General features: G+C 46.6%; 1 protein-coding gene across 25 annotated transcripts in view; it reads left to right on the top strand.

The window, feature by feature from the left end:
- The window catches only part of TBC1D5 (TBC1 domain family member 5), a 559,964-nt gene that overhangs the window by 489,219 nt on the left and 45,900 nt on the right, over window positions 1-24,845 (top strand). For 23 of the 25 annotated variants that reach the window (XR_011487445.1, XM_070467024.1, XM_070467039.1 and 20 more), the window contains 3 exons: window positions 2,057-2,304; window positions 6,166-6,231; window positions 22,595-22,758. Coding sequence is in view for 24 of the 25 variants with exons in the window: in XM_070467024.1 (XP_070323125.1) it covers window positions 2,057-2,304; window positions 6,166-6,231; window positions 22,595-22,758 (478 nt within the window). In the remaining variant the exon portion in view is untranslated. The remainder of the gene's footprint in view (window positions 1-2,056; window positions 2,305-6,165; window positions 6,232-22,594; window positions 22,759-24,845) is intronic. The other 2 variants (XM_070467047.1, XM_070467048.1) reach the window with 1 other exon arrangement.

Here is a 24,845-nt window from a genome sequence, read left to right as displayed (position 1 = left end):
GCTGGGAAAGATTGAGAGCAAGGCAGGAGGAGAAGGTGTTGACAGAGGATGAGATGGTTAGGTAGCATTGCGAGCTCAATGGACATGAGTTTGAGCAAACTCTGGGAAGACAGTAAAGGACAGGAAGCCTGGCGTGCTGCAGTCAAGGGGGTCACAAAGAGTCAGACACAACTCAGCGACTGAACAGCAGCTAGTGATGGCAAGGATACAGCTGTCACATAAAATGTAGGAGAATTACCATGTATGTGCTGCCAGATAGGTCTGAGAAAAGGAAACAGTGGCAAAATTTAAGGTGACTAAAATCATGACAAGTGAATCTCTCAGATTTGATTTTCTGTTTGCTACTTTTGTGAAAGCAAAGCTAAATGTGAGAAAATAAGCTGCTATTAATGACTGGATTACAGACTGATATTGACATGGACAGTGTTCTGCAAGTGAAATAATCTTACCTGGTCTTCTGGATAATAGCCCTGAGATACTTAAAGCTGACGACTCGTTTGGGAAGTAATCTTTCATTTTAAGACATTTACTCCGTGTCCCCTCTCTGCCAGGCTGAGCATTGGCGCTGGCAAACCCCGGTCTCCAGGAGAGGCCTGTGTGAGCGGGAGGGGAGCATGGAGGGGGGCCGAGTGCTGAGCGGCTTGGTGAGGGTGGCCCTTGGGCCCTGCAGCGTGGTCACTGTGACCTCGGGGGTGGGCCGAGAGCCGGGGACCACAGCCAGACCGAGTGGGCAGGGGCTGAAGCACAGAACACTCACTGAGACTGTGAGGAGGGCGAGACCAGGAAGGAGTGAGCGTTGGCAGGGGAAGGGCTGCAGCCGTGCGCAGGTGGCGTGCTCCTAGGAAGACACAGCAGAAAGGGGGGGTCTGAGAGCAGCGCTGGGACCCTGCCTGTGGGTGGCGAGCTGTGGCCGGGGGCCAGGTGAGAAGGGTCTGTCTGCCTTGTAACAGTGTTGGCAGAACACCTAGTGTGCGCTGGCACCAGCGGGATGGAGACCAACGTGCTGTCTCCATGACATTTATTGCACTGGACGCACAACGGGCGGGCCAGGAAAACGTGGTGTGTCGGGAAAGGGGAGCAGGGCCGTGGGAAGAGGCTGGAAGGGCGGGCAGGGGGCGGGCAGACTCGGCTCTCAGGGCCCGGGCCGTGATCGACTCTGAGAGCTGGCTGCACGGCTGTCAGAGATGCTTCTGTTTCAGAATCGGGGGAAACACGGCCTTGGGGGAGACCTGTTCCCACCCTCGCTCCCCTTTGCGGCCACCCCAGGCTTGCCCAGCCCTGACAGCCCCTTCAGAGCCTGTGTCGCAGGCTTCTGTCACCACCTACTTCCATGGTAGTGTAAAAAATGTACTTCTTGCTTGGACTCTCCGCGAGGGGTGCTGTGTTTTCGGCAGTTGTAGTATTGGCACTGTTAGGCCCTGCTGAATAAAGGAATGAAAAGTAAACAAAAAAAATTCCATAAGCCACATCTTCAGAAATCTTGCAGTTGGATGTTCTGTGGTCACTTTAAGTTTCCATACCTCAATTTGTGTACCTGAGCTCATAAATGGCCCTTTTGAAAGCACGTCTTTATATAACAGAATATGTGAAATAGCTACTGCTGCTGCCAAGTCGCTTCAGTCACGTCCAACTCTATGCAGCCCCACAGACGGCAGCCCACTAGGCTCCCGTCCGTGAGATTCTCCAGGCAAGAACGCTGGAGCCAATTGCCATTTCCTTCTCCAATGCATGAAAGTGAAAAGTGAAAGTGCAGTCTCTCAGTCATGTCCAACTCTTAGCGACCCCATGGACTGCAGTCCACCAGGCTCCTCCGTTCTTGGGACTCTCCAGGCAAGAATACTGGAGTGGGTTGCCATTTCCTTCTCCAATGCATGAAAGTGAAAAGTGAAAGTGCAGTCTCTCAGTCATGTCCAACTCTTAGCGACCCCATGGACCGCAGCCCACCAGGCTCCTCCGTTCTGGGGACTCTCCAGGCAAGAGTACTGGAGTGGGGTGCCCTGTACAATAGAGTTGGTCTAATGTAAACAATGTGTCTCCACCTATTTTTTTTTAACAGGACCAATGCCAAAGGCGCTCCCCTAAATATAAATAAGGTCTCAAACAGCCTGATTAACTTCGGAAGGAAGCTGATTTCTCCCGCGGTGGCCCCGGGCGGTGCTGGCGGCCCCGTGGCCGCCGGCAGTGGCGGCGCCCCCTCCCCGGCCGCAGCTCCCACCAAGGCCTTGGCGGAAGCCCCCAGGCACGCTCTGCAGCAGCAGCAGCGGCTGATGAAGTCGGAAAGCATGCCCGTGCAGCTGAACAGAGGTAAGGGGAAGACACTAGAACCTGGGCCTTCCTCACCTGACTTCGGGGAACTACCACCCCAGAACGAGAAATTAATGCAAAACTTGGCTGGAAAACGTGTTAGATTCTTTTTAAGTGGGAATTTCAGTCATTATACTGTTCTTAAGAACTTTTTATGAGGTGATTTGTTAAAGTACTTTCTTAACGTTTGTGCTCAGTGCGCTTGCATTTGAGTCGTGGCGATGCCCAGAGCCTGGTGGGATCCGTCACCGCGGAGAGCTTGAGGCCTGGTGACCGAGGGCTCTGCCGACGGGCGCAGTGGGCCTCTGGCCAGGAGAGCGTTGGCAAGGCGCGGGCCTGCGACCCTGGGCGCTGCCGGTCCCAGCTTTCAGCCCCGCGGTTGGCTCCGAGGAGGCAGGTCAGCGGGCCGCTGTGCCGTGGAGGAGCAGGAAGCAGAGCCGCGACGGGCCGGGGCAGCCAGGGTGTCCCGGGCAGCCAGGGTCCGTGGCTGCGTCCGCGCCCTGGGGGCGGCGGGGAGCGTGAGGCCGGCTCGGTGTGCGCGGCTGCCGGGCTGTGCCGGCGGGCTCCTGCCCTCCACTTCAGGGTCTTCCCGGCACCTCCCCTCCCTCGTGTTCCTAAGACAGCCTTGCGGTTGCTGCCCAGAACCTGTGCCTCATATTTTCCACTTACCTCCAAAGATGTGTGAATCAAGTAACCCGACTCATAGCCAGTTAGAAACAGCTACATTTATTTTTAGCTCTGAGGCTCTGCTGTCTATATTCCGGAAGCAGGAGACACTAACATGATAGCAGAAAGTCTACAGAAATCACTCCCGAGGCCTCACAAAGCCTGGAGTCTGTGGCCATCCACGCCGTAAAGGAGTCCCTGGGTCGTAGCCAAGTTCAGTTCCCAACATTCACTGTTGACAGTAACAATAATATATTAAATCGTTAAATATTAACCCATGTTCCATATACTCTGTTTAAGACAATTGCATCCAACGTTATCAAAAATTTTAATTACTGGTATTTAAACTCGTAAACTTAAGTTAAATGGACTCTATATGCCAGTGACAGAAAGCAAAATGTATTCTTCAACAATGAGTGTGTATTCTAGTAGTTACATTTATCTGTCATTGCCTATATGAAGTATTAGACTTTATATAATTGCTGTTTAAATTTCTATTAGAATATTCCGTTTACCTTACATAGGAACATCTTTTAATATTATTATACCCTTCTCTTTTTAATGTAGAGCTATCACACATGATTTAAAGAAAAGGAGATTTCAAATCCTTAACATATTGTAAATGTATTTTAATGCCAGGAGACATGCCCACTTCCAGGATGGAAATGAATGTTATTTTATATATTTCTTAATTGTACTGTTTTATTTTTCTAAACAAATATGATTTCAATATTGCTTTGATAACAAGCCATAGTTAGTAGTAATTCTAACTGATGGCAGGCAAATGAGTCAGAGAATCTCTTAATGCCGTAGCTTAAATTTTCTGAGGAACCAAGCCAAATGACTATAGAAATACAAAGTTGTGTCTCTAAGGAAATGTCAAGTATTAATATCACAGTGAGTGAGAAAGGCAGTACATGAGGACTGAACAATTGATGAAAACTAAGTCCCCAGTTATAAGGAAACAACAGAGCACTTAAGCAAAGCATTTGGAACTCGAGCATCGCTAGGGCGTCTCCTAACCATCCCTGGGCGACACGGAAGTGGCCTTGTGTGGCAACTCTTCTTCTCATTTCTGGTTTATTCTTCTCACATCAACCCACAGAAGGCTTCTCTCCTTTCATATTAAGGATGACTCGGTCTGTCAGCGCCCCTCCCTGAGTAAAGGTTTTAGTAAAATAGAGCAGAAGGTGAAGAGAGAGCAGTTTGTACCGGTAGAAGCGAGGGTAGGTTGATCCTTCTCTTGCTCTCCAGTGAACCACAGGCAAAATCCGGAAATTTTCTGACCCTTTTCCTCACCCAGAAATAAGGGGTTTGAACTGACCCCTGGGGAGCATGCCAGCTCTAAAAACCTGTGGTTCCTTAGATGAAAGGTGTGTTTGTTAACTCCCCTCCAGCATCGGTTCTTTCTGCGGCCGTTTCCCACAAGTGTGCTGCCGCGTCCCGAGGCTGGCCTGAATCTTCAGGTGTGTCCCCTGGCCCCGGAAGGGAGGGAGCCCAGCGCTGACTCCTTCCCCAGCCTCGCCCTGGAACAGGGCTGCTGACTGTCTCAGAGCAGCCGCGTGCTTAGTGCATTGTTAGTTCTCTGTGCAGGAAACTTTGATCGTTGTTTCCAGACGCCGCTGTTTATGCAGATGAAAACCCTTATGGCTTTCCCAGGTTAGTTAACTCCCGATTATCTCTGCTCACATAGAGGAAGAGTTCTGTGGGAAAGCCAGCGTTCAGGTATCTGTTACTTGAAGTGCATTTTGCCGTGGGTACCTGTGTTGGGGGTGGGGTCCTGAAGGAAGGAGAGAGCACAGATGGTCCTCCACCATCTTCCAGGTGACGTCAATATTAAAATCAGCTTCAGTCTCTAAATGCACATTAATAGGCGACCCAGAAGCTGCAGAGTGCAACGCGTGGGGAGCGTGGCCTTGAAAGTCCTCGTGTGCACTGAGATGAGGCGCACTGCTTACCGGTGAATGGAGAGCGAACTGTGTTAGGAAAACTCAGGACCTGGGAAGTTCCACTAAAAGTTGTTTATCAGTTATCTGGAGTATGTACCTATTTATAGATTTTATTTCAGCTATGGGAGAATATAAATGCATGTGCTATTAATTGATAGGCATGGTCTAATTACAACCCAGTAATTTCCAGATGAGCTGTCTGTGCTGTAAATCATCATTGTAGCAAGTGGTCAAGGCACTGAAGGTTGTTATATAATTCAAAAATTGATTTTTTTTTTTTTTTTTTTTTTTTTGCTACTGTGTAGGAGCTACAGGGAAAGCAGATCTGTTAATTATGTGTTATCATACATAGAAAATGTGATGCCTTTTAAGAAGGCTTGTTTTTCAGCTTGTTCATCTCAGAATAGCATAAGGCTTCAGATGCTGACCTGTCCAGGAGAGGGTTCGGTTGGCCGTGACTGTGCTTCATGGTGAGCTTTGTCACCCAGGAAGGAAAGCAAAGACCCGAAAGAATCTTGCTTCTCAGTGGTCCTGTGCCTCAGGAGCTTCCCAGCGTCCCCTTTTCCTTTGTGTGTGTTCTGAGTTTGAGCACTTCTTTATTTTAAGCATTTACTACAGGTCCAATTTGTAAGTGAAATCTTGCCTATAGTAAGTATATCAAGTTTAAAGGGTATGCAGTTCACAGGTTTATTTTTACATGTTGACATTTATAAGTGCATGTGGTAACTTAAGAAATCTTTTCAGTACTTAATATGAAATAAGAACTTGTTGAGGTCTTTATCTTATCACTGAAGAAATTGGTTTCAAGTTTCGTTAAAAATAAATTTTGTCTGTTACAGGAGGAAATCGATTTCAAAGGAACATCTCTACTTCTTAATTAAATACATACTTACTTTTGGATAAAGAATTTTTTAAATGAGAAAATATAAAATCATGCTTTTTTTGTAGGACAATGAAATCTGCTCAGCAGTATCCATTGATGGCAAGTTTCCTGTACTTTAGACCTGTAGAAACTTTTTTTTTTCCTCAAGAAAAACAGGCACAAACACTTTTAAGGAAACACTTTAAAAATTAGTTCCTTTAAGAAATACTTTATATTAATTTTTCTAAGATTGTGTTATAGTTTGACTCACTGTACTTTTAGTAATTAGGTTGATAGGTAAAAGTATTGTAACATTAAATATGAAAGAAAAGCTAATTTTTTTCCTCTTTATGGAATCTAATTATTTTTTCTTATGACATCCAGGCGATGTAGTTACAGGAAGTGAAGCTCAGGTTTCTGTTCCTGTCCAGACCCTAACTGACCTCCCAGGTACAGTTACCATGGCAACGCAGTATCTCTGCCTGCAGTCTCTCATTGCCGCCTCCCAGACTCCATCGTCCTTTCACACCCTCCATTCATACCTTGCATCAGTTCACTCCATTGTTCCACCACTGAGTGGCGCTGTTGTTTAGGACAAAAAGTCCCCTCTTGTGTCATACCCTGCTCACGCCAAATCTGACTGTTTTTTATTATTTTTTTAATTGAGTTTGTACTAGTCTCTTTCCTTGCAATATATGGCGCTCTAGATTTTGTGGTTCTTTTAACACCACATTTTAATTGACAGTTCATGCTGAGGTGTTTTTCAGTTCCATAGGTGCTCTGTGATAGAATTTGACAAATTAGTTCTGAGGTTAGACATCTTAGATGCTGTGTATCTGCTTATTATTGTATGTATTAGCCAGAAGTACTTATTATATTTTACAAAGAAGAATTACAGCTTGATTTCGAAATTTGTTTCTAAGTACAGGCTTCGTATTATGAGTCATTTTAACAGAATTAGAATTCAGCATGACAAATCTCTATGTAGAGTAATTGGCAATAATTTAAAATAAAAAGACAATATTTAAATATCATAACCATGTGTCCAAAATCTAGAAAAAGTTTATTTAAAAAATACAAAACAGTAGTAATCCATATTCATCACTTCCTATGGAATTTAGAAACATAAATACTTAAAGTTGCTGCATTTATTTTTTATTGCATAATCTTTTAAAATATTCTGTAGAGAGAAATTCTGTATTAAATGGAAGGCTAGACTCACTTTAAGAATCCTCCATTCAAATTCAGACTAAAAAGAGGACAGTATTAACAGAAATTGATATAATGTCTTCCTTAATTTAAAATATCCACACAGTACAGTCATGCTGCTGGTATTAAACTGCTGTTCTAATAATGACATGTCTCCATAATAGCTGTACTTTTTAATAGCATAACAGAAAATTGTATGTCGTGGTTAGGACATGAGTGATGTGTTGACTTAACGTGTTCAACAAACATACTGTGGGACAGAGGGGTGTGATCTTGCTTCTGTATATAGTTCTGCGTTTCCCTGGTAGAGTTTCTGGCTGTGTTCTGGTAATTGAACCCGCTGACCTTTAGGGCTTTTAGAGCTCTGAGAGTCTGTGAAAGCTGCCGTTTACTCTGTTAAGTGACCTAAATAATAAAGGAGTGCTGTGGCATAGCCAGTACAAGAGGCAGATCAGTGATTCCTCTTTGCGTTTGTCAGTTATTGCACTTACATGAATGTTGATGTGATTTTCTGACCTGGTGAGAATTCACAGGACTTAAATTTGTTTCCTTAAAAGTAAAATATGAGCCCCCTCCCCCCCACCCAAGCAACTTTGTTGTGTTCTTGTTGTTGTGGGGTTTTGGGGGTTTTTTTTTTTGGCTGCACCACACAACTTGTAGGATCTTAGTTTCTTGACCAGGGATTGAACCTGGGCCCACGACAGTGAAAGTATGAAGTTTTGTCATCGCAGGGTTAGTATGCTGCAGAGCGTATCTCTGGCTGCGAAAGCCTGATGGGTTTATACCTGTGTGGAAAGAGAACGCTAAAGGCTGCTTCCTGTTCTGCCTTCTGCTTCTACGCTCCTGCTCAGTCCATGTTTTCCAGTAGGCACGTGAACAGTGTCCCTTTTTAAACAGACTCTTAAAGAAGGAGATGGCAGCATTTTGCTCAGATGACTTGCGTTAGAGAAGTGGAATCATCGTCTCACTCACTCACTCAACCAGTGCTTGCTGAGCGCCTGCAGTCTGACAAGCTCTGTTTTCACTGGTCCTTGACCTTCCCTCCCAACTTCGCCAGGCTGCGTGGGCATCGTGGGTATTTCAGATGACTCAGGCAAGTCCACATGGTCAAGAACCAGCTCTTTCCCTAAGCCCCTGTTCCAGATTGCCCTGTCTGCCTGCCCGACAAGACTGTGTCAGTCTCACAGGGAAGAGTCCAGCAGCTTCATGAGACACGAGGCCAGATGAACAGCTTCCAGCCTGTGGTAGACGGCAGGATGAGCCCCGCCTGGGTTTGGAGAGGTCCCCGTGGGTTTGCCTCTACACGGCACACTTCCTGCAGAGTCATAGAGCATGGGGAGCTAGAAGTGACCCAGCATGCTTAGTGGTGGCGACAGAAAGCTTTTTAGCAACCTCTGCTGGAGAGATTCTTGAGGCTCAGTAATACCAGAAGTTGGAGAAGCTCATCAGACGTGACAAACCCACAAGAATAGATACACTTTTCATTTCAGGGAGATAAAACATCATGTAGACTTTCCCAGGTGTCTTTTTTCAGAGTGGAGGAGCAGATTTCAAGAAATTAAGCCAACACCAATATTGGCAATAATTCTTTAATTATAGGTAGTCTTTTTTTCTCATGAGATTTTATATCTGTATCCTTGCCTTTTAACACACAATAATTATATGCGTTTTAATTTTTTGAAGAAAATTACAAATATAAAGTGAGATCTCACAATTTAGGCCATTAGATAATTTTTGGAAAATTGTTGGAAAGATCCATTTTATTTTTTCTCAGTGTAGGTTGCAATCTTAAAAGATATGCCACAGGAGAGTTCATTCTTTTGTCAACTTAACTCAAAGACTTTTCTTCAAAATTATCTTTAGAAATAGCTCATATGCCCCCAGGAAATTTTTTTGAGAGATACTTAGAAATTATTAATTCATAAATTTAAAATGTAGGGACACAGACACATAAATACATAGACATTACTTCCAAAGGGAATTTAGAATATCCAACAACCACAGTATATAAATATTATCATATAATGGACCCTTAGGAAAGAAATTTAAGTTATTGCCACAGGCATTTTTAAAATTTGTATTTGTGTGTATGTATTCATGTTACAGATATGAGTGAATATACAGAAATGTATATGCATAGATATCATTATGCATATTAGGTTGTTTTTTCCTTGTCCATTGTGGTTTATTACACGATATTGAATATAGTTCCCTCTGCTATATGGTAGGACCTTTTTTATCTATCCTACAGATAACAGTTTGCATCTGCTCATCCCAAACTCACAGTCTGTCCCTCCCTTGCACCCCAAGGCTGGCAATCACAAGTTTGTTCTCTACATCTGTCTTGTAGATAACTTCATTTGTGTCATGTTTGAGATGCCACATACAAGCAATGCCATATGATGTTTGTCTTTTTATTTCTGACTTAGTTTGCTTAGTGTGATAATCTGTAGGTCCATCCATGTTGCAGCAAATGTTATTTCATCCCTTTTATGGCAGATGCCAACGTCTTAGTTTTTTGAATGCTGAGTTTAAGCCAGCTTTTTCACTCTCCTCTTGCACCTACATCAAAAGGCTCTTCAGTTCCTCTTTGCTTTCAGCCATAAAGGTGGTGTCATCTGCATATCTCAGGTTATTGATATTTCTCCCGGCAGTCTTGATCCCAGCTGGTGCTTCATCCAGCCCGGCATTTCGCATGATGTGCACTGCATATAAGTTAAATAAGCAGGGTAACGATATACAGCCTTGACGTACTCCTTTCCCAATTTGGAACCAGTCTGTTCCATGTCCAGTTTTAACTGTTGCTTCTTGACCTGCATACAGATTCCTTAGGAGCCAGGTAAGGTGGTCTAGTATTCCCATTTCTTTAAGAATTTTCCACAGTTTGTTGTGGTCTACACAGCCAAAGGCTTTGGCATAGTCAATAAAGCAGAAGTAGATGTTTTTCTGGAACTCTTTTGCTTTTTTTTATGATCCAACAGATGTTGGCAATTTGAAGTCTGGTTTCCTCTGGCTTTTCTAAATCCAGCTTGAACATCCGGAAGTTCACGGTTCACGTACTGTTGAAGCCTGGCTTAGAGAATCTTGAGCATTACTTTGCTGGCATGTGAGATGAATACTGTTGTGTGGTAGTTTGAACATTCTTTGGCATTGCCTTTCTTTGGGATTGGAATGAAAACTGACCTTTTCCATTCCTGTGGCCACTGCTGAGTTTTCCAAATTTGCTGGCGTACTGAGTGTAGCATTTTCACAGCATCATCTTTTAGGATTTGAAATAGCTCAACTGGAATTCCATCACCTCCACTAGCTTTGTTCGTAGTGATGCTTCCTAAGACCCACTTGAGTTCACACTCCAGGATGTCTGGCTCTAGGTGAGTGATCACACTATCGTGGCTATCTGGCATATTCCATTGTACACATGTATCACATCTTCTTTACCCATTCATCCATGGATGGACATTTTAGGTTGTTTCCATGTCTTGGCTATTGTAAATAATGCTGCTGTGAACATAGGGATTTGTTTCTTTGTTTAATAAAAAAAGGCTGAAAAGGATAAAAATTCTCCCTTCCCACTTAACCACTATTAATGTAAAACTAAAGTGCATGTAACATTAGACAATCCCAGTTAACTAAAGGAAAAAAAAAAAGCTCCTTCTTCTCCTCCCACTTCTTTTTGCCAGCCATTTCACTACAGGTATCCATTGTTAAGTTTCTTTTAACTCCTTCTAGGAGAAAGAAAAAAGATTTTAAACTAAGGAGTAACATGTACTTCACATTAATATGATAACAGCTCATGTCTGGAGATGACCTCACTGTGGATGCTCAAGATGAAAGCAAAATCTGTGCAGTGCAGGTGACAAGCAGCAGGTGGGTGGGACAAAGCAGAGGGGGGTCAGGCCCGCTCAGGCAGGACGTGGTGGGCAGGACAGAGAGCCTGCTCCCACGCACGGGCGAGGGCTGCAAGGCCAAAAGGCTGTCCTGGAAGGTGGCCGCGTGTCGGCCCCTCTGCGTGTTGTTGAAAATGAGAGTCCTGAAGCGGCACAAGCAGTCCCACTGCCTTCTAAGTAATCGCTTTAGGAAGACAGAGGAAGACAGAATATGTAAAAACAGATTGAGGAGACTCATCAGTTAACTAGAACACGCCTCTTTTTGGGGAAGACTTACTCCAAAAGACATTGAATGAATGAGTTGTTTTTGGATAGAGAGCAAGGTCAGAGTTAGCCCTTTGCCATCAGGAGACCTCATTTCATGTTTCTTTCATTTGAAGTGGCATTTACTAACAGCCTTTCTAGGGGAGCAGGATGATGAATCTTTGCTTGGCATGGGCTCTGGAGTCAGGCAGGGGTTGGAATCCTGCCTGGATGCCCCATGGAGGCTGCTTAGCCTCTCATCTGTAAAGAGAGAGAAAGGACAGCTGTTTCCGGGGTGGTGGGAGGCGGTACCCCCACACCTGTCCATAGTAAGACCTGGAGGGTGCTGCCTACTCGGGGTGGTTATGGTGGTGGGGTCGTTAACGCCTTTCTCACGCACCTCTTTGGTCGTCAGAGTCAGTTGTATGAAGGCAACAACTCCACACCTGTGTCTTGTCTTAATAATGTCTCCTGACGATCAAATCCCACGTCTGCACTTTTGCACACCAGCCCTGGAGGAGACGACGCCCGACGTCTCTGCCCAGGCTAGGCCCAGTTTGGTTGCAGGTGCTGCGGGTCCTTTGCCCTCTTGCGGCACCAACACGTGTGTTTTCAGTGCACAGACCAGCATGCTCTTGCTGTCCGTCTCAGGTCTGTGAGGTCGCACGGGGTCACCAGGCGGGGACCAGTCGCGTCCTGTCTTCTCTGGGTCGCCGTGTGGCGTCCAGGTGACCCCCTTTCTGTGACTGTGGTACTGGGCTTCCTGGAGCCCCTTGCCCTTCCCACTCCTCTGAGCCAGGCCTCCCAGCAGTGACCCCGAGAATCCCCAGCACCCTGAATGTGTTGCCTTTGTGTGTGCTGTGTCCAGAGCCCCAGCTGGTTTCAGGTTTATGGGGTTCTGCCTGCTGTTTAGGAACACTGTTCATCCCGTGTCCTTGTTCCCTGTTGAGTTTAGTGAGAGACAGGTCACGAGAATATCACGCATGGGGCATCGTAGGAGCTTCATGTTCGTCCCCTCCCTCCTCTCCTCTCTCTGGCCAGCCTGTAATCGAGGTCCCCACTGATGCCGGAGAAGCTCCTTCAGTGAACTCGGCTCTTGACAGATAAGCTCCATCGACACATAGCCCGTGGGACCCAGAGGTTTGTTAAACGTTTCAGAGCAGCGTGCACTCGGAGCCCGTTAGCCCAGGTCTGTGGGCACCCCCCGAGCAGGGTGGCCGTGGCCCATCCAGGAGAGCGCCCAGGTCTGTGGGCACCCCCCGAGCAGGGCGGCCTGTAGGCCCGTCCAGGAGAGTGCCCAGGTCTGTGGGCACCCCCCGAGCAGGGTGGCCGTGGCCCGTCCAGGAGAGCACCCCAGGTCTGTGGGCGCCCCCCGAGCAGGGTGGCTGTGGCCCGTCCAGGAGAGTGCCCAGGTCTGTGGGCACCCCCCGAGCAGGGTGGCCTGTAGGCCCGTCCAGGAGAGCGCTCCAGGTCTGTGGGCACCCCCCGAGCAGGGTGGCTGTAGGCCCGTCCAGGAGAGCACTCCAGGTCTGTGGGCACCCCCCGAGCAGGGTGGCTGTGGCCCGTCCAGGAGAGCACTCCAGGTCTGTGGGCACCCCCCGAGCAGGGTGGCTGTGGCCCGTCCAGGAGAGCGCTCCAGGTCTGTGGGCGCCCCCCGAGCAGGGTGGCCTGTAGGCCCATGCAGGAGAGCGCCCAGGTCTGAGGCTGGAAGGTGGCCCACGCCCGCCTGCAATGGGTCGGGGGTGCCCGGCGTGCTGCAGGTGGTCTGCGTGTGCTGAGTCCGTCGCAAACACTCGGACCAGGCTGAGCCCTTCCCACGTGTCCACCGTGGGCACCCAGCATGTGTGAAGGGCTCGCCTCCCCGGGGAGGAGACTGTGGACTGTGGAGGATCAGGGACTGGAGGGCCCCACGGCTAGACAGCAGCTGAGTCAGACTGGACCCAGCTGTGTCCAGCTCAGCAGGTGTGGATCTGAGGGATTCTGCTTGGCAAGCCTCTCGTGCGTTGCCCAGGAGCACCCCAGCTTTAGCTGAAGCCCCGTGATCTCTCACGGGGCCAGTGCAGGAGGCACCTCATCCAGCCCAGCTCCCGTCATCCTGAGGCCAGGTCCCTGCCTCCAGCCCGCAGTCTTCCCGGGGCTGCTGACCGGAGCGGCCAGGCCCAGTGGCCTTGCCTCACCCCGCCCTGCCTCCCTCCCTGCCCCGGAGCTGGGTGACCGGGAGGACAGGGCACACCGAGGGTGCCAGCAGCTTCTGAAAGGAGCGTGTGTGCTCCCGGCCCCCCGCTGCACCCCCGCTCCCCAGCACAGCCAGCGAGATCACTGTCGGGGCAGAGGGCGCCCTACTGGGCTCGTCTCGCGCTTCTCACACTGGTGGCCACGTTCCTCTCAGTGCCGCGCTGACGGCAGGGGGCCCCGAGGGGTCAATCAGGCTTTGTCTCATCTAGATGTTCCTGGTAGTCCGCCTGGGAAATACTGTCTCCTGCTGACAAGTGACCCTCCCTGAGCCACCAGCCGCCACCCTTCAGGTCCCCCCCGACAGCCTGAGACGGGATCGGATGGTCCCTCTGCTTTCGTTGGCCGCGGTGCAGGTTAGTCAGTGTGTGTGCAAGTCCTCGTCTCCCCTGAGCTGGTGTTCAAGGAGCTGCTTACGATCTCCTGTGGCCATCCCCACGTCCTCGGGGCCGGCAGACATTCTAGACACATTTCCTACGGTCAGCCCGCACAGGGCTTGTTCCCCGACGTGTGAAGGAAAGACTGCGCATGCCTGCTGTGGCTTGAGGCTATTTAGTATATTCAAGAGTGACTTACCGTGTAATTAGGAAAAGCCATTCTGGGTCAGGACTTCAGGCCTTCGTAGGACGCTTTTAGGGGAGTGCCCTCAGGAGCGCCCTCAATGCACGAGGAGTCAGAGCAGCAGCTCTGAGGTCACCCTCCACGCCCTTGCTGCTGGGACCCTGAGGCCAGGGCGGCCCTCAGAAGCCGTCGTGAGCCCGGCCTGGACTCTGTCGGCCCACAGCAGCCGCCGGGAGCAGCTGTTCCGGGAGGGGGCGCGCTGTCGGCAGAGCGGCTCTTCTCAGCTGGGGGCTGTCTGCAGAGAGGAAGCCACGGGCGCCGGCCTCTGAGAGAGGCAGCGCTCGGCCCCGCGGGCGTCCGGGCCGGCCCTGCGTGGTGAACAGTGCATCTCCAGGCGTGCCGTGTCGCTCCTGTCAGTCAGGACGCCGCGCAGCCTACGGGCTGCCGGCCTGTCGGTCCCGCCGCCTTGGCCCGGGGGCTGTCTGCCGAGGCCGGGCTGGAGAAGCGTCTCCTCCGTCTGCCCGGCGTTGCCCTGAGCCTGTGTGCCAGGCCTCGGAAGGGCGGGGAGGCCGACGGCCCTTTCCTCCGTCTCACATGCTGGTGACTCCAGCTTCTCCAGGTCTAGATGTTTCCATTCTCACAGGGCACAGAAACGTAAGCCAGTTTCTGTAACAGGAGAAATGTGTTTTAGTACACAGCTTTTATATGCGATACATGCTACCCGGTACTTTAATACTACCACCAGTTTGGAATTTGATCATTCTGAGATAAATTCTGGAAAGAGCTGACTTAATGTTATCTCTGAAAAGGTACTTTGCCAGGCAGAATAAAAGCTACGAAAGAAACTTACGGAGAACAGAACTTTCAGATTCTCTCTGGGTTGGATAGCTGGGTACATATTTCCACACAGTAACTGACTGATAAGCTGATTTCCTAAGTCAGATGTCCGGAAGATTTCTCCCGGATGTGTTGCTGGCTTATTTGCTATGACGGCGTTTTGTGTAGCAGGCCACACGTTGTGAAGAGATCTGAGATTTACAGCGTTAAGTGTGTTACACACCTGCTCTGTCCAGTGTGGGGTCTGCCAGCTGCCCGGGCCTTGGAGCACTTGAGTATGCACTGGGTTTCCAAGACCTGCTTTGAGAAAATGAGGGTGAAACATCTCAGTTGTTTTATTTTGATGACGTGTTGGAATGATCATAGTTTGGATATGTTTGGTTAAGTAAAATAATTATTGAAATCAATTTTACTGGTCTTTAGTGTTTGCCTATGGGCACTAGAAAACTAAAGCGACACGCGTGGCTCGCAGGCGGTTTCTGCCGAGCCGCGGCAGTGCAGTCAGCCCCGAAGCTCTCCCACACAGACCGTCAGCGGAGGCTGGCTGTTGCGCACCACCCAACAGCCCGCGCCCTTCCTGAAGCCCAGGCTGGCATATAAGCAGGAGCAGTCCCACTGAATGCAAGAGACCTGACCGTCCATTTGTGTTTCCAGGAAGAAGCATTTCGAAATGTGTATATATATCCTAGCAACAGGGTAGATAGGCCTCAGTCACTCCCCCAAATCGAAGGGCTCCGTAGTGTCACCCTCTCTGATACAGAAATGCAGTAACACGCTGGTTCAGTCTTTTAAGTTTGGACAAACCGTATGATACTGCTAGCTCTGTATTTAAACACTCTTTCCTGGGCATGGAGCTGATTAAACTCTGTAAGCCTCAGTTTTCTCATGTCATTAGGATCAAATGATACAGCGTGTAAAGGTCCATAAATGTGCATGGACTCACATTTTGTAAATGTCACTTTGCTGAGGTGTATTTTAATTTTCTGATTTCTTCTTTGGGTCGACAGACTAGGGAAGTATGCATATAGTAAAGGTTCAGGAATGGCACACAGCTATAGCACGGATAAAATCTAGAATCCAAGTTTTCTTGATTTTATTATAGTTTCAACATGGAAACAGTTGATTTCTATGATAGGGATTGCTTCTTAAGGTTTTTTTCCTTGATAGTGTTTGTGTATGTGTGTGTGTGTGCATGCGCACGCACTCAGTCCTGTTTGACTTTTTGCTACGCCATGGACTGTAGCTGCCAGGCTTCTCTGTCCATGGAATTTTCCAGGCAAGAATACTGTAGTCGGTTGCCATTTCCTAGTTCAGGGTATCTTCCTGACCCAGGGACTGAACCTGCCTCCCTTGTGTCTGTCCTGCATTGGCAGACTGGTTCTTTAACACTGCACCACCTGGGAAGCCCAATAATGTTTGTAATTTCTTTTAAATGGAAATTTTTCCCAATAATTTTGATGGAACTTCACTTTTATATTATAAATGCCTGATAGATAGAGATGCCCCCAACCTTATTTTCAGACAGTAATCAAAAAAACTAAAATTTTATAAGATTTGATATGTATAATTGTTTACAACTATGTTTTTTTCACTTTGGAAGATAAATTGGAAGGAGGGAGGAGTTGTAGTCCACAAAATTCTAACTTTTTCTAGGAGGATAATGAAATGTAAATGATTCTGCCTGGTATTTTAGAGTAACTTAGAATCTGAACTATCATGTCAAATGATGAGATTCTAGAAATCATTGTCACTGTTCAGTCCCTCAGTCATGTCCGACTCTCTGTGACCCCGTGGACGGCAGCACGCCAGGCCTCCCTGTCCATCACCAGCTCCCGGAGCTTGCTCAAACTCATGTCCATTGAGTCGGTGATGCCATCCAATCATCTCTTCCTCTGTTGTCCCCTTCTCCTCCTGCCTTCAATCTTTCCCAGCATCAGGGTCTTTTCCAATGAATCACTCTTCGCATCAGGTGGCCAGTGTATTGGAGCTTCAGCTTCAGCATCAGTCCTTCCAATGAATATTCAGGGTTGATTTCCTTTAGGATTGACTGGTTGATCTCCTTGCTGTCCAAGGGACTCTCAAGAGTCTTCTCCAACACCACAGTTCAAAAGCATCCATTCTTTGGTGCTCAGCCTTCTTTATGGTACAACTCTCACATCTGTACATGACTATTGGAAAAGCCATAGCTTTATTCACCATACAGATCTTTGTTGGCAAGGTAATGTCTCTGCTTTTTAATATGCTGTCTAGGTGGGTCATAACTTTTCTTCCAAGGAGTAAGCATCTTTTAATTTTGTATCTGCAGTGATTTTGGAGTCCAAGAAAACAGTCTGTCAGTGTTTGCATTGTTTCCCCATCTATTTGCCATGAAGTGATGGGACCGGATGCCATGATCTTAGTTTTCTGAATGTTGAGCTTTAAGCCAACTTTTTCACTCTCCTCTTTCACTTTCATCAAGAGTTCTTCTTTGCTTTCTGCCATAAGGGTGGTGTCATCTGTATATGTGAGGTTATTGATATTTCTCCTGGCAATCTTGATTCCAGCTTGTGCTTCATTCAGCCCAGCATTTCTCATGATGTACTCTGCATATAAGTTATACAAACAGGGTGACAATATGCAGCCTTGACATACTCCTTTCCCAATTTGGAACCAGTCTGTTGTTTCATGCCTGGTTCTAGCTGTTTTTTCTTGACCTGCATCCAGGTTTCACAAGAGGCAGGTAAGAGGGTCTGGTATTCCCATCTCTTTCAGAATTTTCCACAGTTTATTGTGATACACACACTCAAAAGCTTTAGCCTAGTCAATGAAGCAGAAACAGATGTTTTCCTGAAATTCTTTTGCTTGTTCTATGATCCTGTGGATGTTGGCAATTTGGTCTCTGTTTCCTCGCCATCTAAAGATGGTTCCTCTGCCATCTAGAGATCATAAGTAGAGTATAATTTAAAAAAGAAAAAGGAGTAATAATGAGAATTTCCGACTTATTTAACAACTCTGGAGATCAGAGGTCTGATTTAGGTCTCACCAAGCTAAAGCCAATGTATCAGGAGACCTTTGGGGGAGAATCATTTGTACTGTTTGCAGTATTTGGTTCCTAGTGACTGTAGAACCAGGGTCCCCATTTCTTCACCGACTGTCAGCGGTGGGCCATTCCCAGCTCTCGAGGACTCTCACTGACTCATATCCCTTTCTCCATCTTCAAAGCCAGCACCAGCAGGTCAGCTCTCTCTGTCTTCAGCTGCCTCGTTTTCTGTAGTCACATCTCTGACCCTTCTTCTGCTTTCCTGTTTCACTTTAAGAACCCCTGTTCACACTAACACACCATGGTCACCCAGCACACTCTTCCCAGCTCAGCTTCCCAGGTTCTTAAATCACGCCTACAGCGTTTCTTCTGCCATGTAAACTAGCACACTTACAGACCCTGGAGATGAAGGGCATAGGCCTTATTCCACCTGCCATGGCTTTGCGGGGGAAGATATGAATTCTCAAATTTGACCCAGGAAGAAGTAGGGTTACTTTATGTTAATAGAGGAATTAACATAGGAAAACATCTGAAAGTGCCATTATAGTAATAACTTTAAAAAGTCATCGGCACCAGCGAATGTTATAGGCAAATGACCCAAATTTTGAAGTGACAGATAAATTTGGTTGTATAAACTCTGGAAAAGATAGGAAAGTTTTTCATTTCATTTTGTGAAAAAGACATGTTCTTGTGAATCAGAATGCTTTGGTGTCTTAGATTCCTTTTTGTATGGGTCTTTTAGAAGTAATTTGAAACTCAAAGCTGAGCAAACATTGTTTCTGTTTTAGCTTTATCTTCCACCATCCCAGGGCAATAAAAGCTTCTTAAGGAGTGTAGTTCCAAGGAACAAAGAGAAAATATTCATAAAAGGAAAAGCCTAGGTTTATAGCACATACTTAAATTGTTTCGACTCTGTCATCTTGGGTAAGAAATGCCCTCCTTGCAGGACCCTGAAAACAGAATAGAAAAAGAAAACATAGACACACACGCATATATACAAATGGGCTACGTTCTAGAATTTAGGAAAAACTCCACTGCTGCTAAGTCACGTCAGTCGTGTTCAACTCTGTGTGACCCCATAGACGGCAGCCCACCAGGCTCCCGTCCCTGGGATTCTCCAGGCAAGAATACTGGAGTGGGCTGCCATTTCCTTCTCCAGTGCATGAAGAACTCCATTAGACAGTTTTTTAAAATAAAACTAACAGAGACAATTCACATATGACCTTCAGATGGCCTATATTAGTATGCTAAGACTGTTTTTTTAAAGATATTCACCCTCACTGGTTATTAAGAAACCTTAACTAACATAATGAAGCCCTCCTTCCATCAGATTAACCAAATAAATAAAAACTTAATGCATCATGTGTATACACTTGTGTATAAACATATATTATACACATATATTTATGTTAAAATCCCGTGTGTGTGTGTTGGTCACTCAGTCGTGGACTCTTTGTGAGTCCATGGACTGTAGCCCACCAGGCTCCTTTGTCCATGGAATTCTCCAGGCAGAAACACTGGAGTGGGTTGCCATGCCCTTCTCCAGGGGATCTTCCCGACCCAGGGCTTGAACCCAGGTCTCCTGCATTATGGACAGATTCTTTATCATTTGAGCTCTCCGGGAAGCTCATGTTAAAATCCTAGGAGAAAGCAATTTGAAACCATTTATCTAAATTAGAATGGACATGCCCTTAGACACAGCAGTTGTGCATATACAAGTTACCTTATAGAGATGACTAACTCACCCAAAAAGACGTGCCTCTGTAGAATGCTGTCATTTTGTTTACAAAGGTGAAAAATTAGAAAAACGCTAAGTAGTTAGGAACACTACAAATTTTTTCTCCTCACATTCCTTAAAAAGGGTAAGCTGATTTTTATACAAATCAAAGATAAATTTTTATGACCAAGCAAGTCCAAAAAGTAAGTTACAGAGGGGTGGACTTTTGGAATAACAGAAGAAGGACCTCTGCCAAAATCTGTTTCTCCATAAATAAAACAGCAGTAATGGCAGAAACACCAAAGTCAACTTGTTCAGAACTCTAACAATTAAAGGACTGAGTCAATGTGAGGAGCATCTATTCAAATAAGACAAAAATGGCTCAATCTCAGAAATAATAGCATGCTTTGTACCATTTTAACTTCCCCTGTTTCCACCCGCCCCCTCTCCCAGATTTGCTATAGTCTTCGTTGACCAGAAGCTTTGCAACCACTGGGGAAAAAGAATGAATCTGGAACACCCTGAAAGTCCCATCCCCAGTAAATGGTCACTAGTTCCAGCAGCTCCCACAAAAGAAATCTTGCTCTTAGGGCTTGTCTTTACTTGACTTTAATCAGAACTCACTTAGGGAAAAACCCTATCCACAGAGCATCCATCAGAAATACTGAACATCACAGCTGCCCAAGGCGGAAATGGAGCAAACCAGAGACTGACCAGAAGCTTAACAGGAAAACCAGAGGCTAGCAGGAAACCTAAAAGGAAAATCTAAGGAATGGGATGTCCACTGGAGGTTTTGGAGAGCTCCAGTATGTTCCTAGGAACCTAGAAAGCCACACATGTGCAGGACTGGTCACAAGCCCAGGGGTGACCTAAGAAACATTCTGTTTGTCAGATGAACTTCAGTCTCTGCATAGACAAGAAGGAAGACTGGATCTGAATTGTAAACTGCCTCATCGCAGGCACAGAGCTCCCAGCAGAGGCTCAGAGATGGCTGGTTCAAGGTGTTTAAGGAAAGGGAATTCCTGTCCCTTACCTGACCCCTTAGCTAACCGAGCAAAGACTTCAGGGGCACACAAAGCAAGGAATATAGACTTTACAGAATTAGTTTAGGGAAGTCACTAAAAAAAAAAAAAAACCCAACAAGAAAACCAAATCTGGGCATTGGGATGGGAGGTGCTCGGCTCTCGCCACTGTCTAATTTTAGAACATTTGCAGTTACACTTGACCCCTCTCCCCCTCTCATGCCTTTAGTGGGTTTATAGGTAAATCTAGTCCATTTTGTGTAGAATCTGACCACTTCTCACCACCAAGCTACGGTCAGTTGGCTGACTTGGATTTTTGCAGTGGCGAAATTGTTCCCTGCCTTTTTTTTTTTTCTCTCTCCCACCCTTAAACTGTTCCCAACGCACCTGTCAGAGGTATCCTTTGAAAATTAAGTCAAGCCGTGTCATGCCCCTGCCCAAATCCTCTAGCTGCTTCCACTGGCTTCCCTTCTCAGAGTAAAAGTCATCAAACTCTGCAGGCCCCCTCCTGCCAGGACGCCTACTGGCTCCCAGACCTCAGCCCGCGCCCCCAGGCTGAGTGTTAGCCTCGCTGGCTGCGCTGCTGTCCCCCAAACCACTGAGGCCCTGCCTGGGGCCGTGGCACCTGCTGTCCCTTCGTGTTATCTGCAGAGCTGGTGTTTTCCCTTCTCTGAGGTTTTGCCCAAACGTCCTGCATCTCAGTTCTCAGTGATGCCTTTCCTGACCATCCTGTTTCAAACTCCACACCTTCCTCAGACACTCTCACTCACCTTTTCTGCTTTATCTGTGCCCACCATGTTCTCTGCCATGTGATGCCATGTAAAACTGTGCGTGTGTTTTGAATGTCTGTGTCTGTCTCCCCTCACTGGAAACTGAGCGCCTTGGGGAGTGGGGTTTCTGACAGTTTCATTTCAGCTGTGTCTCTGTCCCCTGAGTGTCTGGTGCTTATTACGAGGCCCTTAGTTACTGTGGATCAGTGAATGAATGAAGGAGTGAGTGCACGCCAGGCGCTGTGCCAGGTCCTTAAGTCCCCATCACAGCCTTCCAGAAGTGTCCCCATGGGACCCGAGAGCCCTGCGTGGCTCTGGCTGCAGCCGGTCCTGTTCGCTTGTCCTCCGCTCCCAGCAGGACTTTGTGGAGCCCGTGCTCCTGCCTGGGAGCCTTGCCGCCCCGGAGCCCGTGGGGAAGGCCCTGGGAGAGTCCCAGATGCTCCCCTGGACCAGTCTGGACACGGCCCTGTGAGCCCACACCCGCCCCCCTCCAGATGCTGCTCCCTGGGGCCGGGGTAGCAGTGTCCCTGTTTGCAAACAATGAAAATGAAAGAGACGCTTTAGAAAAACCAGTGGAGGATTTATTTTTCCAATTTATTAATAATATAATCGCCACATAATTGTTTCTGGCTTCTTATTATTAAGAAGGGCTTAATAATAGAAGGGCTTCCCTGGTAGCTCAGTTGGTAAAGAATCCACTTGCAATGCAGGAGACCCCGGTTTGGTTCCTGGGTCGGGAAGAACCCCTGGAGAAGGGAAAGGCTACCCACTCCAGTATTCTTGGGCTTCCCTTGTGGCTTAGCTGAGACAGAATCCACCTACAATGCAGGAGACCTGGGTTCGATCCCTGGGTTGGGAAGAACCCCTGGAGAAGGGAAAGGCTACCCACTCCAGTATTCTGGCCTGGAGAGTTCCATGGACTGTATAGTCCATGGGGTCGCAAAGAGTCAGACAAGACTGAGTGACTTTCACTTTCTGTTATTAAGGGTGATAACATCAGTAAGGGAGAATCCAGTCATTTAATCCATGATTTCTGAAATTGGATTTTTTTTTTCCATTTTTGTAATATGTGTACACACTTAGACCACTGTAGTATAAATAATTTGTAGAAAACTCTAGCGGTCCTTCATTGTTTAAAAAAAATGGGCAGCTATTCTGATACATAAAAATGCATGCATCTTAATACTCCATGGAGTCATTATGTTGATGGTGTGCATAAAGAAGTATCATAATATTGATCATTTATTAAAAGCAGTAAATTAAGTAGCAGTGAAAGCATCTGGTGTTTCATTATTGCTACTGAATTTTTCTTCTAGGACAAAGTTCTAAAAACATCAGTTCCTCTCCGAGCATTGAGAGTTTGCCTGGAGGGAGAGAGTTCACCGGCTCCCCACCTTCATCTGCTGCTAAGAAGGATTCCTTTTTCAGCAACATCTCCCGATCGCGCTCACACAGCAAAACTATGGGCAGAAAAGAATCTGTAAGTATTTTAAGGACAGTTTTCTTTTTATTCTTCATTTTCCTCTAAAATGCCTCATTTGTGAAGCCCCTTTTAGTGCCTAGTTTTATAAAGTTCTTAAAATCATTATGGACTAAAATGAAATATTTCATCAAAAATATTTTGATTATTATAATTTAGTAATATTTTAAGGCTGTCATCTGTATTATACTGGGTTGGGAACAAGGTGACGTAGTATCAGTTTAAAGTAAACTGAATCCTGAATTTTCATTCTTTTCTCCTTTTCTGTCAAAGCCTGTGCTGTCTTCTAAAATGTAATAATTATCGTAAGAAACCATAGAATAAGATACTTTAAACAGACCAAGCTGCTTTTTCAGTTTTAAGTATTTCTTGAAAATTAAAAAGTTATTTTACCAATTGTTTTTAAAAGTTGTACAAATTATATTTAAATTATGTTGTATTGATAGCCACCAATGCCTTTTGTATACATTACTCAAAAGCATATAGCTAATACATATCAACTACCAAAAAAAAAATCTGGTTTTTAAAAAATGTTAAGTCACCTTCACAAGAACTAAAATATTTATCACGTTTTATAGCTAATTCAGCACGATATGCTAATATGAAGAATTCCGCTGCCCACTGGAAGAGGCTGTAACTGTGAGGCCTCACAGAAAGGGGTCTGGATGTGGCTGAAAGGGTGCTGAGATGGTAGAGTAAGGCTGCTGAGACGGGGGCCGTAAAACCGCTGAGGGATAATTATTCACAGCTCACAGACGCGGTAACGGCGTGGTGTCTGTCTGTGTGACTGGAGGACCCAGTTTCCTGGGGCCTCGGTGCCTCGTCGGCAGGTTAAAACAGCATCCTCTGCTCTGGAGGGCAGAGGTCACCCCACGCTCACTCGGGGTGCTTCTCTCACGCACACGAGAGCGGCGTGGAATGCTTGTCTGATGGCGGCAGCTCTCATGCAAGCAGTCAGCTCTGCTCCCTCCTAGACTCCACCCCAAGGCCAGGGAACGTGCTTAGAGACAAGCCCTCCAGGAGTGAGAACAGTAGAGAAGGCAACAGCAACAAGATTCTGTTACTTGGAAAGCAGATGTGAAGCGGAAGCTAACGCAGCAGCCTAAGAAAGCTGGATGCTAAGGCAACGGTCGGGAAAAACCAAGAAGCATCTTAAGTGAGATGGTAAAACCTTCTAGAAGCTCAGGAGCAGTGGGAGCTTAGGAGCAGGGTGAAGATGGAGCTGAAGACATGTTGTGGTTCAGTCACTCAGCCATGTCTGACCCCATGAACCACAGCACTCCAGGCTTCCCTGTCCATCACCAACTCAAACTCATGTCCATCGAGTCGGTGAGGCCATCCAACCATCTCATCCTCTGTCATCCCCTTATTCTCCTGTCTTCAATCTTTCCCAGCATCAGGGTCTTTTCCAATGAGAGTTGGCTCTTCACAACAGGTGGCCAAAGTCTTGGAGCTTCAGCTTTAGCATCAGCCTTTCCAGTGAATATTCAGGGTTGATATCCTTTAGGATTGATTGGTTGGTTCTCCTTACTCTCCAAGGGACTCTCAAGAGTCTTCTCCAACACCACAGTTCAAAAGAATCAATTCTTCTGCATTCAGCCTTCTTTATGGTCCTGCTCTCATACCCACACACGAACACTGGAAAAACCACAGTTTCGACTAGGCAGACCTTTGTCAGCAAAGTAATATCTCTGGTTTTTAATATGCTGTCTAGGTTGATCATAACTTTTTTTCCAAGGAGCAAATGTGTTTTAATTTCGTGGCTGCAGTCACCATCTGCAGTGATTTTGGAGCCCAAGAAAATAAAGTCTGTCACTGTTTCCCCATCTATTTTCCACGAAATGATGGGACCGGATGCCATGATCTTCATTTTTAGAATGTTGAGTTTTAAGCAAGCTTTTTCACTCTCCTCTTTCACCTTCATCATGCAGCTCTTTAGTTCCTCTTTGCTTTCTGTCATAAGGGTGGTGTCATCTGCATATATGAGATTGTTGATATTTCTCCCGGCAATCTCGATTCCAGCTTGTGCTTCATCCAGCCTGGCATTTCTCATGATGTACTCTGCATAGAAGTTAAATGAGCAAGGT

Source organism: Odocoileus virginianus, chromosome 4 (genome assembly GCF_023699985.2).
Source record: "Odocoileus virginianus isolate 20LAN1187 ecotype Illinois chromosome 4, Ovbor_1.2, whole genome shotgun sequence".
Classification (NCBI taxonomy): Eukaryota; Metazoa; Chordata; class Mammalia; order Artiodactyla; family Cervidae; genus Odocoileus; species Odocoileus virginianus.
Note: the sequence above shows the minus strand (reverse complement) of the source record. Positions and strands in the feature narration are given on the sequence as shown.